The sequence below is a fragment of the Somniosus microcephalus genome, unplaced genomic scaffold (genome assembly GCF_052327205.1).
Source record: "Somniosus microcephalus isolate GS21.2 unplaced genomic scaffold, FLI_Smic_1.0 unresolved_chr7, whole genome shotgun sequence".
Taxonomy (NCBI): Eukaryota; Metazoa; Chordata; class Chondrichthyes; order Squaliformes; family Somniosidae; genus Somniosus; species Somniosus microcephalus.
Genome location: NW_028225185.1, coordinates 29,960,363 through 29,976,650, shown reverse-complemented (window position 1 = coordinate 29,976,650; position 16,288 = coordinate 29,960,363). Strand labels below are relative to the sequence as shown.

Here is a 16,288-nt window from a genome sequence, read left to right as displayed (position 1 = left end):
GATGTTCAGGTGCCTCGGAAGAAGGATGGTGTGTGAGATGTTCAGGTTCCTCGGGAGAAGGATGGTGTGTGAGATGTTCAGGTTCCTCGGGGAAAAGGATGGTGTGTGAGATGTTCAGGTTCCTCGGGAGAAGGATGGTGTGTGAGATGTTCAGTTTCCTCGGGAGAAGGATGGTGTGTGAGATGTTCAAGTTCCTCGGGGACAAGGATGGTGTGTGAGATGTTCAGGTTCCTCGGGAGAAGGATGGTGTGTGAGATGTTCAGGTTCCTCGGGAGAAGGATGGTGTGTGAGATGTTCAGGTTCCTCGGGGAGAAGGATGGTGTGTGAGATGTTCAGGTTCCTCGGCAGATGGATGGTGTTTGAGATGTTCAGGTTCCTCGGGAGAAGGATGGTGTGTGAGATGTTCAGGTTCCTCGGGAGACGGATGGTGTGTGAGATGTTCAGGTTCCTCGGGAGAAGGATGGTGTGTGAGATTTTCAGGTTCCTCGGGGAGAAGGATGGTGTGTGAGATGTTAAGGTTCCTCGGGAGAAGGATGGTGTGTGAGAAGTTCAGGGTTCCTCGGGGAGAAGGATGGTGTGTGAGATGTTCAGGTTCCTCGGGGAGAAGGATGGTGTGTGAGATGTTCAGGTTCCTCGGGAGAAGGATGGTGTGTGAGATGTTCAGGTTCCTCGGGGAGAAGGATGGTGTGTGAGATGTTCAGGTTCCTCGGGGAGAAGGATGGTGTGTGAGATGTTCAGGGTTCCTCGGGAGAAGGATGGTGTGTGAGATGTTCAGGTTCCTCGGGAGAAGGATGGTGTATGAGATGTTCAGGTTCCTCGGGAGAAGGATGGTGTGTGAGATGTTCAGGTTCCTCGGGAGGATGGTGTGTGAGATGTTCAGGTTCCTCGGGAGAAGGATGGTGTGTGAGATGTTCAGGTTCCTCAGGAGAAGGATGATGTGTGAGATGTTCAGGTTCCTCGGGGAGAAGGATGGTGTGTGAGATGTAGTGTTCCTCGGGGAGAAGGATGATGTGTGAGATGTTCAGGTTCCTCAGGGAGAAGGATGGTGTGTGAGATGTTCAGGTTCCTCGGGGAGAAGGATGGTGTGTGAGATGTTCAGGTTCCTCAGGAGAAGGATGATGTGTGAGATGTTCAGGTTCCTCAGGAGAAGGACGGTGTGCGAGATGTTCAGGTTCCTCGGGGAGAAGGATGGTGTGTGAGATATTCAGGTTCCTCTGGAGAAGGATGGTGTGTGAGATGCTCAGGTTCCTCAGGAGAAGGATGGTGTGTGAGATGTTCAGGTTCCTCAGGAGAAGGATGGTGTCTGAGATGTTCAGGTTCCTCGGGGAGAAGGATGGTGTGTGAGATGTTCAGGTTCCTCGGGAGAAAGATGGTGTGTGAGATGTTGTGTTCCTCGGGCGAAGGATGGTGTGTGAGATGTTCAGGTTCCTCGGGAGAAGGATGGTGTGTGAGATGTTCAGGTTCCTCGGGAGGATGGTGTGTGAGATGTTCAGGTTCCTCGGGAGAAGGATGGTGTGTGAGATGTTCAGGTTCCTCAGGAGAAGGATGATGTGTGAGATGTTCAGGTTCCTCGGGGAGAAGGATGGTGTGTGAGATGTTCAGGTTCCTCAGGAGAAGGATGATGTGTGAGATGTTCAGGTTCCTCAGGAGAAGGATGGTGTGCGAGATGTTCAGGTTCCTCGGGGAGAAGGATGGTGTGTGAGATATTCAGGTTCCTCTGGAGAAGGATGGTGTGTGAGATGTTCAGGTTCCTCAGGAGAAGGATGGTGTGTGAGATGTTCAGGTTCCTCAGGAGAAGGATGGTGTGTGAGATGTTCAGGTTCCTCGGGAGAAGGATGGTGTGTGAGATGTTCAGGTTCCTCGGGAGATGGATGGTGTGTGAAATGTTCAGGTTCCTCGGGAGAAGGATGGTGTGTGAGATGTTCAGGTTCCTCGGGGAGAAGGATGGTGTGTGAGATGTTCAGGTTCCTCAGGAGAAGGATGGTGTGTGAGATGTTCAGGTTCCTCGGGAGAAGGATGGTGTGTGAGATGTTCAGGTTCCTCGGGGAGAAGGATGGTGTGTGAGATGTTCAGGTGCCTCGGAAGAAGGATGGTGTGTGAGATGTTCAGGTTCCTCGGGGAGAAGGATGGTGTGTGAGATGTTCAGGTTCCTCGGGAGAAGGATGGTGTGTGAGATGTTCAGGTTCCTCGGGGAGAAGGATGGTGTGTGAGATGTTCAGGTTCCTCGGGGAGAAGGATGGTGTGTGAGTTGTTCAGGTTCCTCGGGGAGAAGGATGGTGTGTGAGATGTTCAGGTTCCTCGGGAGAAGGATGGTGTGTGAGATGTTCAGGCTGCTCGGGGAGAAGGATGGTGTGTGAGATGTTCAGGTTCCTCGGGAGAAGGATGGTGTGTGAGATGTTCAGTTTCCTCGGGAGAAGGATGGTGTGTGAGATGTTCAGGTTCCTCGGGGAGAAGGATGGTGTGTGAGATGTTCAGGTTCCTCGGGAGAAGGATGGTGTGTGAGATGTTCAGGTTCCTCGGGAGAAGGATGGTGTGTGAGATGTTCAGGTTCCTCGGGGAGAAGGATGGTGTGTGAGATGTTCAGGTTCCTCGGCAGATGGATGGTGTTTGAGATGTTCAGGTTCCTCGGGAGAAGGATGGTGTGTGAGATGTTCAGGTTCCTCGGGAGACGGATGGTGTGTGAGATGTTCAGGTTCCTCGGGAGAAGGATGGTGTGTGAGATGTTCAGGTTCATCGGGGAGAAGGATGGTGTGTGAGATGTTAAGGTTCCTCGGGAGAAGGATGGTGTGTGAGAAGTTCAGGGTTCCTCGGGGAGAAGGATGGTGTGTGAGATGTTCAGGTTCCTCGGGGAGAAGGATGGTGTGTGAGATGTTCAGGTTCCTCGGGAGAAGGATGGTGTGTGAGATGTTCAGGTTCCTCGGGGAGAAGGATGGTGTGTGAGATGTTCAGGTTCCTCGGGGAGAAGGATGGTGTGTGAGATGTTCAGGGTTCCTCGGGAGAAGGATGGTGTGTGAGATGTTCAGGTTCCTCGGGAGAAGGATGGTGTATGAGATGTTCAGGTTCCTCGGGAGAAGGATGGTGTGTGAGATGTTCAGGTTCCTCGGGAGGATGGTGTGTGAGATGTTCAGGTTCCTCGGGAGAAGGATGGTGTGTGAGATGTTCAGGTTCCTCAGGAGAAGGATGATGTGTGAGATGTTCAGGTTCCTCGGGGAGAAGGATGGTGTGTGAGATGTACTGTTCCTCGGGGAGGATGATGTGTGAGATGTTCAGGTTCCTCAGGGAGAAGGATGGTGTGTGAGATGTTCAGGTTCCTCGGGGAGAAGGATGGTGTGAGATGTTCAGGTTCCTCAGGAGAAGGATGATGTGTGAGATGTTCAGGTTCCTCAGGAGAAGGACGGTGTGCGAGATGTTCAGGTTCCTCGGGGAGAAGGATGGTGTGTGAGATATTCAGGTTCCTCTGGAGAAGGATGGTGTGTGAGATGTTCAGGTTCCTCAGGAGAAGGATGGTGTGTGAGATGTTCAGGTTCCTCAGGAGAAGGATGGTGTCTGAGATGTTCAGGTTCCTCGGGGAGAAGGATCGTGTGTGAGATGTTCAGGTTCCTCGGGGAGAAGGATGGTGTGTGAGATGTTCAGGTTCCTCGGGGAGAAGGATGGTGTGTGAGATGTTCAGGTTCCTCGGGAGAAAGATGGTGTGTGAGATGTTGTGTTCCTCGGGCGAAGGATGGTGTGTGAGATGTTCAGGTTCCTCGGGAGAAGGATGGTGTGTGAGATGTTCAGGTTCCTCTGGAGAAGGATGGTGTGTGAGATGTTCAGGTTCCTCGGGGAGAAGGATGGTGTGTGAGATGTTCAGGTTCCTCGGGAGAAGGATGGTGTGTGAGAGGTTCAGGTTCCTCGGGAGAAGGATGGTGTGTGAGATGTTCAGGTTCCTCGGTGGAAGGATGGTGTGTGAGATGTTCAGGTTCCTCGGGAGAAGGATGGTGTGTGAGATGTTCAGGTTCCTCGGGAGAAGGATGGTGTGTGAGATGTTCAGGTTCCTCGGGAGAAGGATGGTGTGTGAGATGTTCAGGTTCCTCGGGGAGAAGGATGGTGTGTGAGATGTTCAGGTTCCTCGGGAGAAGGATGGTGTGTGAGATGTTCAGGTTCCTCGTGGAAAAGGATGGTGTGTGAGATGTTCAGGTTCCTCGGGAGAAGGATGGTGTGTGAGATGTTCAGTTTCCTCGGGAGAAGGATGGTGTGTGAGATGTTCAAGTTCCTCGGGGACAAGGATGGTGTGTGAGATGTTCAGGTTCCTCGGGAGAAGGATGGTGTGTGAGATGTTCAGGTTCCTCGGGAGAAGGATGGTGTGTGAGATGTTCAGGTTCCTCGGGGAGAAGGATGGTGTGTGAGATGTTCAGGTTCCTCGGCAGATGGATGGTGTTTGAGATGTTCAGGTTCCTCGGGAGAAGGATGGTGTGTGAGATGTTCAGGTTCCTCGGGAGACGGATGGTGTGTGAGATGTTCAGGTTCCTCGGGAGAAGGATGGTGTGTGAGATTTTCAGGTTCCTCGGGGAGAAGGATGGTGTGTGAGATGTTAAGGTTCCTCGGGAGAAGGATGGTGTGTGAGAAGTTCAGGGTTCCTCGGGGAGAAGGATGGTGTGTGAGATGTTCAGGTTCCTCGGGGAGAAGGATGGTGTGTGAGATGTTCAGGTTCCTCGGGAGAAGGATGGTGTGTGAGATGTTCAGGTTCCTCGGGGAGAAGGATGGTGTGTGAGATGTTCAGGTTCCTCGGGGAGAAGGATGGTGTGTGAGATGTTCAGGGTTCCTCGGGAGAAGGATGGTGTGTGAGATGTTCAGGTTCCTCGGGAGAAGGATGGTGTATGAGATGTTCAGGTTCCTCGGGAGAAGGATGGTGTGTGAGATGTTCAGGTTCCTCGGGAGGATGGTGTGTGAGATGTTCAGGTTCCTCGGGAGAAGGATGGTGTGTGAGATGTTCAGGTTCCTCAGGAGAAGGATGATGTGTGAGATGTTCAGGTTCCTCGGGGAGAAGGATGGTGTGTGAGATGTAGTGTTCCTCGGGGAGAAGGATGATGTGTGAGATGTTCAGGTTCCTCAGGGAGAAGGATGGTGTGTGAGATGTTCAGGTTCCTCGGGGAGAAGGATGGTGTGTGAGATGTTCAGGTTCCTCAGGAGAAGGATGATGTGTGAGATGTTCAGGTTCCTCAGGAGAAGGACGGTGTGCGAGATGTTCAGGTTCCTCGGGGAGAAGGATGGTGTGTGAGATATTCAGGTTCCTCTGGAGAAGGATGGTGTGTGAGATGTTCAGGTTCCTCAGGAGAAGGATGGTGTGTGAGATGTTCAGGTTCCTCAGGAGAAGGATGGTGTCTGAGATGTTCAGGTTCCTCGGGGAGAAGGATGGTGTGTGAGATGTTCAGGTTCCTCGGGAGAAAGATGGTGTGTGAGATGTTGTGTTCCTCGGGCGAAGGATGGTGTGTGAGATGTTCAGGTTCCTCGGGAGAAGGATGGTGTGTGAGATGTTCAGGTTCCTCGGGAGGATGGTGTGTGAGATGTTCAGGTTCCTCGGGAGAAGGATGGTGTGTGAGATGTTCAGGTTCCTCAGGAGAAGGATGATGTGTGAGATGTTCAGGTTCCTCGGGGAGAAGGATGGTGTGTGAGATGTTCAGGTTCCTCAGGAGAAGGATGATGTGTGAGATGTTCAGGTTCCTCAGGAGAAGGATGGTGTGCGAGATGTTCAGGTTCCTCGGGGAGAAGGATGGTGTGTGAGATATTCAGGTTCCTCTGGAGAAGGATGGTGTGTGAGATGTTCAGGTTCCTCAGGAGAAGGATGGTGTGTGAGATGTTCAGGTTCCTCAGGAGAAGGATGGTGTGTGAGATGTTCAGGTTCCTCGGGAGAAGGATGGTGTGTGAGATGTTCAGGTTCCTCGGGAGATGGATGGTGTGTGAAATGTTCAGGTTCCTCGGGAGAAGGATGGTGTGTGAGATGTTCAGGTTCCTCGGGGAGAAGGATGGTGTGTGAGATGTTCAGGTTCCTCAGGAGAAGGATGGTGTGTGAGATGTTCAGGTTCCTCGGGAGAAGGATGGTGTGTGAGATGTTCAGGTTCCTCGGGGAGAAGGATGGTGTGTGAGATGTTCAGGTGCCTCGGAAGAAGGATGGTGTGTGAGATGTTCAGGTTCCTCGGGGAGAAGGATGGTGTGTGAGATGTTCAGGTTCCTCGGGAGAAGGATGGTGTGTGAGATGTTCAGGTTCCTCGGGGAGAAGGATGGTGTGTGAGATGTTCAGGTTCCTCGGGGAGAAGGATGGTGTGTGAGTTGTTCAGGTTCCTCGGGGAGAAGGATGGTGTGTGAGATGTTCAGGTTCCTCGGGAGAAGGATGGTGTGTGAGATGTTCAGGCTGCTCGGGGAGAAGGATGGTGTGTGAGATGTTCAGGTTCCTCGGGAGAAGGATGGTGTGTGAGATGTTCAGTTTCCTCGGGAGAAGGATGGTGTGTGAGATGTTCAGGTTCCTCGGGGAGAAGGATGGTGTGTGAGATGTTCAGGTTCCTCGGGAGAAGGATGGTGTGTGAGATGTTCAGGTTCCTCGGGAGAAGGATGGTGTGTGAGATGTTCAGGTTCCTCGGGGAGAAGGATGGTGTGTGAGATGTTCAGGTTCCTCGGCAGATGGATGGTGTTTGAGATGTTCAGGTTCCTCGGGAGAAGGATGGTGTGTGAGATGTTCAGGTTCCTCGGGAGACGGATGGTGTGTGAGATGTTCAGGTTCCTCGGGAGAAGGATGGTGTGTGAGATGTTCAGGTTCATCGGGGAGAAGGATGGTGTGTGAGATGTTAAGGTTCCTCGGGAGAAGGATGGTGTGTGAGAAGTTCAGGGTTCCTCGGGGAGAAGGATGGTGTGTGAGATGTTCAGGTTCCTCGGGGAGAAGGATGGTGTGTGAGATGTTCAGGTTCCTCGGGAGAAGGATGGTGTGTGAGATGTTCAGGTTCCTCGGGGAGAAGGATGGTGTGTGAGATGTTCAGGTTCCTCGGGGAGAAGGATGGTGTGTGAGATGTTCAGGGTTCCTCGGGAGAAGGATGGTGTGTGAGATGTTCAGGTTCCTCGGGAGAAGGATGGTGTATGAGATGTTCAGGTTCCTCGGGAGAAGGATGGTGTGTGAGATGTTCAGGTTCCTCGGGAGGATGGTGTGTGAGATGTTCAGGTTCCTCGGGAGAAGGATGGTGTGTGAGATGTTCAGGTTCCTCAGGAGAAGGATGATGTGTGAGATGTTCAGGTTCCTCGGGGAGAAGGATGGTGTGTGAGATGTACTGTTCCTCGGGGAGGATGATGTGTGAGATGTTCAGGTTCCTCAGGGAGAAGGATGGTGTGTGAGATGTTCAGGTTCCTCGGGGAGAAGGATGGTGTGAGATGTTCAGGTTCCTCAGGAGAAGGATGATGTGTGAGATGTTCAGGTTCCTCAGGAGAAGGACGGTGTGCGAGATGTTCAGGTTCCTCGGGGAGAAGGATGGTGTGTGAGATATTCAGGTTCCTCTGGAGAAGGATGGTGTGTGAGATGTTCAGGTTCCTCAGGAGAAGGATGGTGTGTGAGATGTTCAGGTTCCTCAGGAGAAGGATGGTGTCTGAGATGTTCAGGTTCCTCGGGGAGAAGGATCGTGTGTGAGATGTTCAGGTTCCTCGGGGAGAAGGATGGTGTGTGAGATGTTCAGGTTCCTCGGGGAGAAGGATGGTGTGTGAGATGTTCAGGTTCCTCGGGAGAAAGATGGTGTGTGAGATGTTGTGTTCCTCGGGCGAAGGATGGTGTGTGAGATGTTCAGGTTCCTCGGGAGAAGGATGGTGTGTGAGATGTTCAGGTTCCTCTGGAGAAGGATGGTGTGTGAGATGTTCAGGTTCCTCGGGGAGAAGGATGGTGTGTGAGATGTTCAGGTTCCTCGGGAGAAGGATGGTGTGTGAGAGGTTCAGGTTCCTCGGGAGAAGGATGGTGTGTGAGATGTTCAGGTTCCTCGGTGGAAGGATGGTGTGTGAGATGTTCAGGTTCCTCGGGAGAAGGATGGTGTGTGAGATGTTCAGGTTCCTCGGGAGAAGGATGGTGTGTGAGATGTTCAGGTTCCTCGGGAGAAGGATGGTGTGTGAGATGTTCAGGTTCCTCGGGGAGAAGGATGGTGTGTGAGATGTTCAGGTTCCTCGGGAGAAGGATGGTGTGTGAGATGTTCAGGTTCCTCGGGAGAAGGATGGTGTGTGAGATGTTGTGTTCCTCGGGAGAAGGATGGTGTGTGAGATGTTGTGTTCCTCGGGAGAAGGATGTTGTGTGGGATGTTCAGGTTCCTCGGGAGAAGGATGATGTGTGAGATGTTGTGTTCCTCGGGAGAAGGATGGTGTGTGAGATGTTCAGGTTCCTCGGGAGAAGGATGGTGTGTGAGATGTTCAGGTTCCTCGGGAGAAGGATGGTGTGTGAGATGTTCAGGTTCCTCGGGGGAAGGATGATGTGTGAGATGTTCAGGTTCCTCGGGAGAAGGATGGTGTGTGAGATGTTCAGGTTCCTCGGGAGAAGGATGGTGTGTGAGATGTTCAGGTTCCTCGGGAGAAGGATGGTGTGTGAGATGTTGTGTTCCTCGGGAGCAGGATGGTGTGTGAGATGTTCAGGTTCCTCGGGAGAAGGATGGTGTGTGAGATGTTGTGTTCCTCAGGAGAAGGATGGTGTGTGAGATGTTCAGGTTCCTCGGGAGCAGGATGGTGTGTGAGGTGTTCAGTTTCCTCGGGAGAAGGATGGTGTGTGAGAGGTTGTGTTCCTCGGGAGAAGGATGGTGTGTGGGATGTTCAGGTTCCTCGGGAGAAGGATGATGTGTGAGATGTTGTGTTCCTCGGGAGAAGGATGGTGTGTGAGATGTTCAGGTTCCTCGGGAGAAGGATGGTGTGTGAGATGTTCAGGTTCCTCGGGAGAAGGATGGTGTGTGAGATGTTCAGGTTCCTCGGGGGAAGGATGATGTGTGAGATGTTCAGGTTCCTCGGGAGAAGGATGGTGTGTGAGATGTTCAGGTTCCTCGGGAGAAGGATGGTGTGTGAGATGTTCAGGTTCCTCGGGAGAAGGATGGTGTGTGAGATGTTGTGTTCCTCGGGAGCAGGATGGTGTGTGAGATGTTCAGGTTCCTCGGGAGAAGGATGGTGTGTGAGATGTTGTGTTCCTCAGGAGAAGGATGGTGTGTGAGATGTTCAGGTTCCTCGGGAGCAGGATGGTGTGTGAGGTGTTCAGTTTCCTCGGGAGAAGGATGGTGTGTGAGATGTTCAGGTTCCTCGGGAGAAGGATGGTGTGTGAGATGTTCAGGTTCCTCGGGAGAAGGATGGTGTGTGAGATGTTCAGGTTCCTCGGGGAGAAGGATGGTGTGTGAGATGTTCAGGTTCCTCGGGAGAAGGATGGTGTGTGAGATGTTCAGGTTCCTCGGGGAGAAGGATGGTGTGTGAGATGTTCAGGTTCCTCGGGAGAAGGATGTTGCGTGAGATGTTGTGTTCCTCGGGAGAAGGATGGTGTGTGAGATGTTGTGTTCCTCGGGAGAAGGATGGTGTGTGAGATGTTGTGTTCCTCGGGAGCAGGATGGTGTGTGAGATGTTCAGGTTCCTCGGGAGCAGGATGGTGTGTGAGATGTTCAGGTTCCTCGGGAGCAGGATGGTGTGTGAGATGTTCAGGTTCCTCGGGAGAAGGATGGTGTGTGAGATGTTCAGGTTCCTCGGGAGAAGGATGGTGTGTGAGATGTTCAGGTTCCTCGGGAGAAGGATGGTGTTTGAGATGTTCAGGTTCCTCGGGAGAAGGATGGTGTGTGAGATGTTCAGGTTCCTCGGGAGAAGGATGGTGTGTGAGATGTTCAGGTTCCTCGGGAGAAGGATGATGTGTGATATGTTCAGGTTCCTCGGGAGAAGGGTGGTGTGTGAGATGTTGTGTTCCTCAGGAGAAGGATGGTGTGTGAGGTGTTCAGGTTCCTCGGGGAGAAGGATGGTGTGTGAGATGTTCAGGTTCCTCGGGAGAAGGATGGTGTGTGAGATGTTCAGGTTCCTCAGGAGAAGGATGGTGTGTGAGTTGTTCAGGTTCCTCGGGGAGAAGGATGGTGTGTGAGATGTTGTGTTCCTCGGGAGCAGGATGGTGTGTGAGATGTTCAGGTTCCTCGGGAGCAGGATGGTGTGTGAGATGTTCAGGTTCCTCGGGAGAAGGATGGTGTGTGAGATGTTCAGGTTCCTCGGGAGAAGGATGGTGTGTGAGATGTTCAGGTTCCTCGGGAGAAGGATGGTGTGTGAGATGTTGTGTTCCTCAGGAGAAGGATGGTGTGTGAGATGTTCAGGTTCCTCGGGGAGAAGGATGGTGTGTGAGATGTTCAGGTTCCTCGGGAGATGGATGGTGTGTGAGATGTTCAGGTTCCTCAGGAGAAGGATGGTGTGTGAGATGTTCAGGTTCCTCGGGGAGAAGGATGGTGTGTGAGATGTTGTGTTCCTCGGGAGCAGGATGGTGTGTGAGATGTTCAGGTTCCTCGGGAGAAGCATGGTGTGTGAGATGTTGTGTTCCTCAGGAGAAGGATGGTGTGTGAGATGTTCAGGTTCCTCGGGAGAAGGATGATGTTTGAGATGTTTGCCTCGGTCCGGAGAAGGTTGTGGGGATGGAGCGCGTTCTCGGGGTTTTTCCCGCGTGCCCGCCGCTAACGCTCTCTCCGTCTTCCTCCACACAGTGCCACGAGTTCACGGACGAGCGCTCCTACTCCACGGCCTGCGTGACGGACTCGCTGGGCTACCGCAGCAGCCACAGCAGCTCCCTCTCCTCGCACCAGGGGTCGGGCATGTCCTGCTGCCCGCGCCGGGTCAAGAGACGCCCCAGCCGCCTGGTGAACTCCAGCATGTCGGTCAGCCGCGTGGGCAGTGTGCAGGAACTCAGCACCATCCACATCCAGAGCACAATCAAACCCAGCATTCCGCAGAGGTAAGGGGTACGGCGCGGCGGGGCGGGGAGGGGGAGGGGTTGGCGGAGGGGTTGCGGGGGTAGGGTGGTGATGGCGGACGTTGATATCACTGTAGTTCTCCACTGGGCAAAGCTGGCATAATCCTGATGCCACACGTCCATATTGGTTTTGCCATTTTGCCACCCGCCATCCTCTCCTAATTAATTCACCGCATCGCTGGCGAGGCCCAGCATTTATTGCCCATCCCTAATCGCCCCTTCAGAAGGTGGTGGTGAGCCGCCTTCTTGAACCGCTGCAGTCCGTGTGGTGAAGGTGCTCCCACAGCGCTGTTAGGGAGGGAGTTCCAGGATTTTGACCCAGCGACGATGAAGGATCGGCCGATATATTTCCAAGTCAGGGTGGTGTGTGTGACTTGGAGGGGAACTTGGAGGTGGCGGTGTTCCCGTGCGCCTGCTGCCCTTGTCCTTCTCGGTAGAAGAGGTGGCGGGTTTGGGAGGTGCTGCCGAAGAAGCCTTGGCGAGTTGCTGCAGTGCATCTTGTAGATGGTTCACACTGCAGCCACGGTGCGCCGGTGGTGGAGGGAGTGAATGTTTAAGGTGGTGGACGGGGTGCCGATCAAGCGGGCTGCTTTGTCCTGGATGGTGTTGAGCTTCTCGAGTGTTGTTGGAGCTGCGACTCATCCAGGCAAGTGGAGGGTGTCCCATCACACTCCTGACTTGTGCCTTGTAGACGGTGGAAAGGCTTTGGGGAGTCAGGAGGTGAGACACACATGACTTGAGGTACAGTGACCCTGCCGTACCTCCCCGAGTCTTCACGTGTGAGTGAGCACAGTTGGGAGTGACCTGTGACTCCCTCTCTCCCCAGCTCCAGGACATTGTCCCGTATTCTGCTCCCAATGGAAACTCTCCCTTGGAGACTGGGGGACTCGGAGTTTGGGATTTGGACTCCCAAGGGAGGGCTGGAATTATAAAAAGTTTAGATTAACGGAGAATAGCTAACGGAGGTCAACCTAATCACTGTTTTTCTCCCTCTTTCTCTCCCTCCCATATCTCTCTTTTCTCTTCCCTGTCCCTCACTTTCCCTCCATCTCTCCCTCGCCTCCCTCTGCCGCACTCACTTCCTCCATGTTCCCCTTTCCCTTCTCCCTCTTTCTCTCCCTTTCGTCCTCGTTCCATCTCCCTCCTTTCCTCTGTCCCCCCATTTCCCTCTCTCCCTCCTTGTTCGCTGTCCCTCTCTCATTCCCCATCTCCCCCTCCATTCCACTTTCTCCCCCAACCTTTTCCCTCTTTCCTTCCCCTCCTTCCCTCTGTCCCATTTCTCTCTCCCTCTCCCTCACTCCCCTCCCTCTCACCCCTTTCTTTCCCCTCTCTCTCCCTTCTTCCTTCCCCTCTCTCTCTATCCCTCCCCTCTCTCCCTCTCTCCCTTCTTTGCTCCTCTCTCCCGCCCTCCATCTTTCTCTCTCCCTCCCTCCCTCTCTCTATCCCCCTCCCTCCCTCCCCCTCTCCTTCCCTACTGCCCTTCCGCCCTGTCCCTCCCCCTCCCTCCCTCTAACTCTCCTTCTCCTCTCCCTCCCTCTCTGTCTTTCCCTCTCTCCCTCTATCTCTCCTTCCCTCACTCTCTTTCCCTCCCTCCCTCTATCTCTCCTTCTCCTCTCCCTCCTTCTCTCGTTCCCTCCCTGCCTCCCTCTCTCCCCCTCTATCCCTCCCTCCTCTCCCGCCCTCTCCCTCTTTCCCTCCCTCCCTCCATCTCTTTCTCCTCTCCCTCCCTCCCTCCATCTCTCCTTCTCCCTCCCTCTCTCTTTCCCTCTCCCTCTCTGTCCCTCCCTCCCTCCATCTCTCCTTCTCCCTCCCTCTCTCTTTCCCTCCCTCTCTCTGTCCCTCCCTCCATCTCTCCTTCTCCCCTCCCTCCCTCTCTTTCCCTCTCTCCCTCTCTGTCCCTCCCTCTTTCCCTCCCCATCTCCCTCTCCCCTCTCCCTCCTCTCTCAGCCGCTCTAGCCTCAACGCCAAGCTGCACGACCCCACGAAGCTGAACTGCTACCCCTCCGACCTCACGACAGCTGGCATCAGCCTCCCCTCGCCCCTCGCCAACACGCCCGACGAGAGCCCCCCTACCTCGCCGGGAATCCTCAGGAACTCCAGACTCACAGCCGCCTACCCGCCGGACACCGTCCGCATCTCCTCGCTGTAGCGCCTCGGAGAGAGGGAGTGAGAGAGCGAGAAAGAAAGAGGGCTTTTCTTTCATTCCTCTTGCGAGGACAGGACCGGAACTTATATTTAACAGTTATTTGCAGGAAGTAGCTTCAGCGGTTACTAGTGATAGTTACAGACAGATAATAGGACTAACTATTGATGAAATTCTATTTATAGCACACTGTGACAACCACTATTATCGGTATCAGGATTACCACTTTGCGCATGTGAAATCCCTCTCCAGTCTTTGCATGACCTTGCTGGAATCAAGTTGATAGAGAGGAGGGGGGGGGGGGGGGTGCGCCTCACTCCGATCACTAGTGTATATGAGGCATGTTCTAGGGGCGAACCAGCGATATGCATGGGTAACCGCGGGAGATTCAGCTCCGTGTCCCCACCAACACCCCCCGCCCTCCTCTCCTCCCCACCCTAACCCCATCGAGGCTAGGACGATGGGGGGGGTGGGGGTGATGGCGAGAGGATCGATTGCTAACGGATTTATTTTGTGTGCGTGTGTGTGTGTGTGTGTGAGGCAATGGGTTGGCTGTGTGTCCGCCGAAACCCGGTTGTCGAGACGAAGATTTACGCCGATCGGGAGGGGGCCCTTTTTTTTTGTTTTCTTAAATTTTATATACTCGCGTGAGGGGGATCCCGCGGGAGACGCGCGCGGTCGAGCCGATAACCGGGCCCTGTCCCTTTTAAGGCCCTCACCCCCTCCCCTCCCCTCCCCTCCCACCACTCCCTTGGAGTTGGAACGGGATCTGAGCGGGGCAACGGCGACCGATTGTATACTGCAGGCTGCGAGGCTCTGGTTTTCTTGGCCTCTCGTAACGCGGGGCGTGACAGCGTCACGATCACCACAGGATCTTTTCTATAACGGGTTAGACACGGGTTGCCTTGAGAATCTTTATCCTCTCTCGCGTACTTCGATCCACAGAGCGATTGGATAGTTGGCGCCTGGCGAACTTTCACCTCTTGCTTTCTTCTCGCGCCCCCCCCCCCCCCCCCTCCTCCTCCCCGACGCGGGAGCGGAGGGGGGAGGAAACGTGGGAGCAGGGGGCAGGAATATTAAATAAAAAGTGTACATATGTATATAGCACAATCCTGAATATGGCATTGCGAGGGCTGGTGGGGGGGGTTACAGCTTTGGTGGGGGGGGGGGGGGTGCGCGGAAACCCTCTCACCTTAATGAGGTGCCCCCCCCCCCCCCCACACTGCCCCCCTGGCCGACGGAATCACGAGAAGGTGGCTGCTATGCGGGAGTCGAAGGGTGGGACCTGCCCCATCGCCTCGAGCCAGTGCACTCTAATACCTAAAGCAATACTATGGATATATGCAAGGGTCGATAACGTCCTTTCATTCTGCTGTTTATTCCCTGTCTCCCCCTCGCCTCTCTCTCTCTCTCTCCTCTCCGCCATCACCCCTTCCTCCCCTCTCCCTCCCTCCCTCCTCTTTTTCCCCCCCCTTGTCTCACGGTCAGCATGTCAGGTCTGTCCGCCAATCTCGGAGAGCGCAATTTCCGAGGCCGGCGATCTCGGTCGACGGGAGAAGATTTATCAGCGATTTACTCTAATAATAAAACACGGGTGAAAGCTCCTCTCGTCTGCGTTCTGTCTTCTGTTCTTTCCGCCTTGACTACCGGCAGCTGCCTCGCATTCACTTATTTCATAGAATCAGAGAGTAGTGAGGCACTGAAGGAGGCCGTTCGGCCCATCGAGTCTATGCTGGCTCTTTCGAAGAGCAATCCAGTTAGTCCTGCTTCCCCCGCTCTTTCCCCAAATCCCTGCAATTGTTTCTCCTTCAAGCATTTCTCCAATTCCCTTTCGAAGGCTCCTCGTGAATCTGTCTCCACCATCCTATCAGGCACCGCCTTCCAGATCCTAACCACTCGCTGCGTAAAAATGTTTCACCTCCTGGCCCCTCTGGTTCCTTTGCCAATCGCCTACAATCTGTGTCATTGGGTTATCGACCCTTCTGTCATTGGAAACAGTTTCTCCTTATTGACTCGATCTAAACCCTTCATGATTTTGAACACCTCTATTAAATCTCCCCTTAACCTTCTCTGCTCCAAGGAGAACAATCCCAGCTTCTCCAGTCTCTCCACATCACTGAAGTCCCTCATCCCTGAGATCACTCTGGTCAATCTCCCCTTAACCTTCTCTGCTCTAAGGAGAACAACCCCAGCTTCTCCAGTCTCTCCACGTCACTGAAGTCCCTCATCCCCTGGTACCATTCTGGTCAATCTCCCCTTAACCTTCTCTGCTCTAAGGAGAACAATCCCAGCTTCTCCAGTCTCTCCACATCACTGAAGTCCCTCATCCCTGGGACCATTCTGGTCAATCTCCCCTTAACCTTCTCTGCTCTAAGGAGAACAACCCCAGCTTCTCCAGTCTCTCCACATCACTGAAGTCCCTCATCCCTGGTACCATTCTGGTCAATCTCCCTTTAACCTTCTCTGCTCTAAGGAGAACAATCCCAGCTTCTCCAGTCTCTCCACATCACTGAAGTCCCTCATCCCTGGGACCATTCTGGTCAATCTCCCCTTAACCTTCTCTGCTCTAAGAACAATCCCAGCTTCTCCAGTCTCTCCACATTACTGAAGTCCCTCATCCCTGGGACCATTCTGGTCAATCTCCCCTTAACCTTCTCTGCTCTAAGGAGAACAACCCCAGCTTCTCCAGTCTCTCCACATCACTGAAGTCCCTCATCCCTGGTACCATTCTGGTCATAGAAACATAGAAGATAGGAGCAGGAGTAGGCCATTCGGCCCCTCGAGCCTGCTCCGCCATTCAATGAGATCATGGCTGATCATCCAAATTCAGTACCCTGTCCCTGCCTTCTCCCCATATCCCTTGATCCCTTTAGCCTTAAGAAATATATCCAACTCTTTTTTGAATATATTTAATGAACTGGCCTCCACCGCCCTCTGTGGCAGAGAATTCCACAGGTTCAGCACTCTCTGGGTGAAGAAATTCCTCCTCATTTCAGTCCTAAATGGCTTACCCCTTATCCTTAGACTATGACCCCTGGTTCTGGACTCCCCGGCCATCAGAAACATCCTTCCTGCATCTAGTCTGTCCAGGCCTGACAGAATTTTATAAGTTTCGATGAGAGCCCCTCTCAATCTTCTAAACTCCAGTGAGTATAAGCCCAATCGACACAATCTCTCCTCATACGTCA

General features: G+C 53.5%; 1 protein-coding gene across 1 annotated transcript in view; it reads left to right on the top strand.

Moving 5' to 3' along the window:
• Positions 1-14,761, top strand: part of LOC147086715 (A-type voltage-gated potassium channel KCND1-like) — a 64,342-nt gene extending 49,581 nt beyond the window's left edge. The window contains exons 4-5 of the mRNA XM_085978868.1: positions 10,692-10,939; positions 12,905-14,761. Coding sequence (XP_085834994.1) covers positions 10,692-10,939; positions 12,905-13,106 — 450 coding nt within the window. The 3' untranslated portion in view covers positions 13,107-14,761. The remainder of the gene's footprint in view (positions 1-10,691; positions 10,940-12,904) is intronic.
• Positions 14,762-16,288: the final 1,527 nt, after the last annotated feature.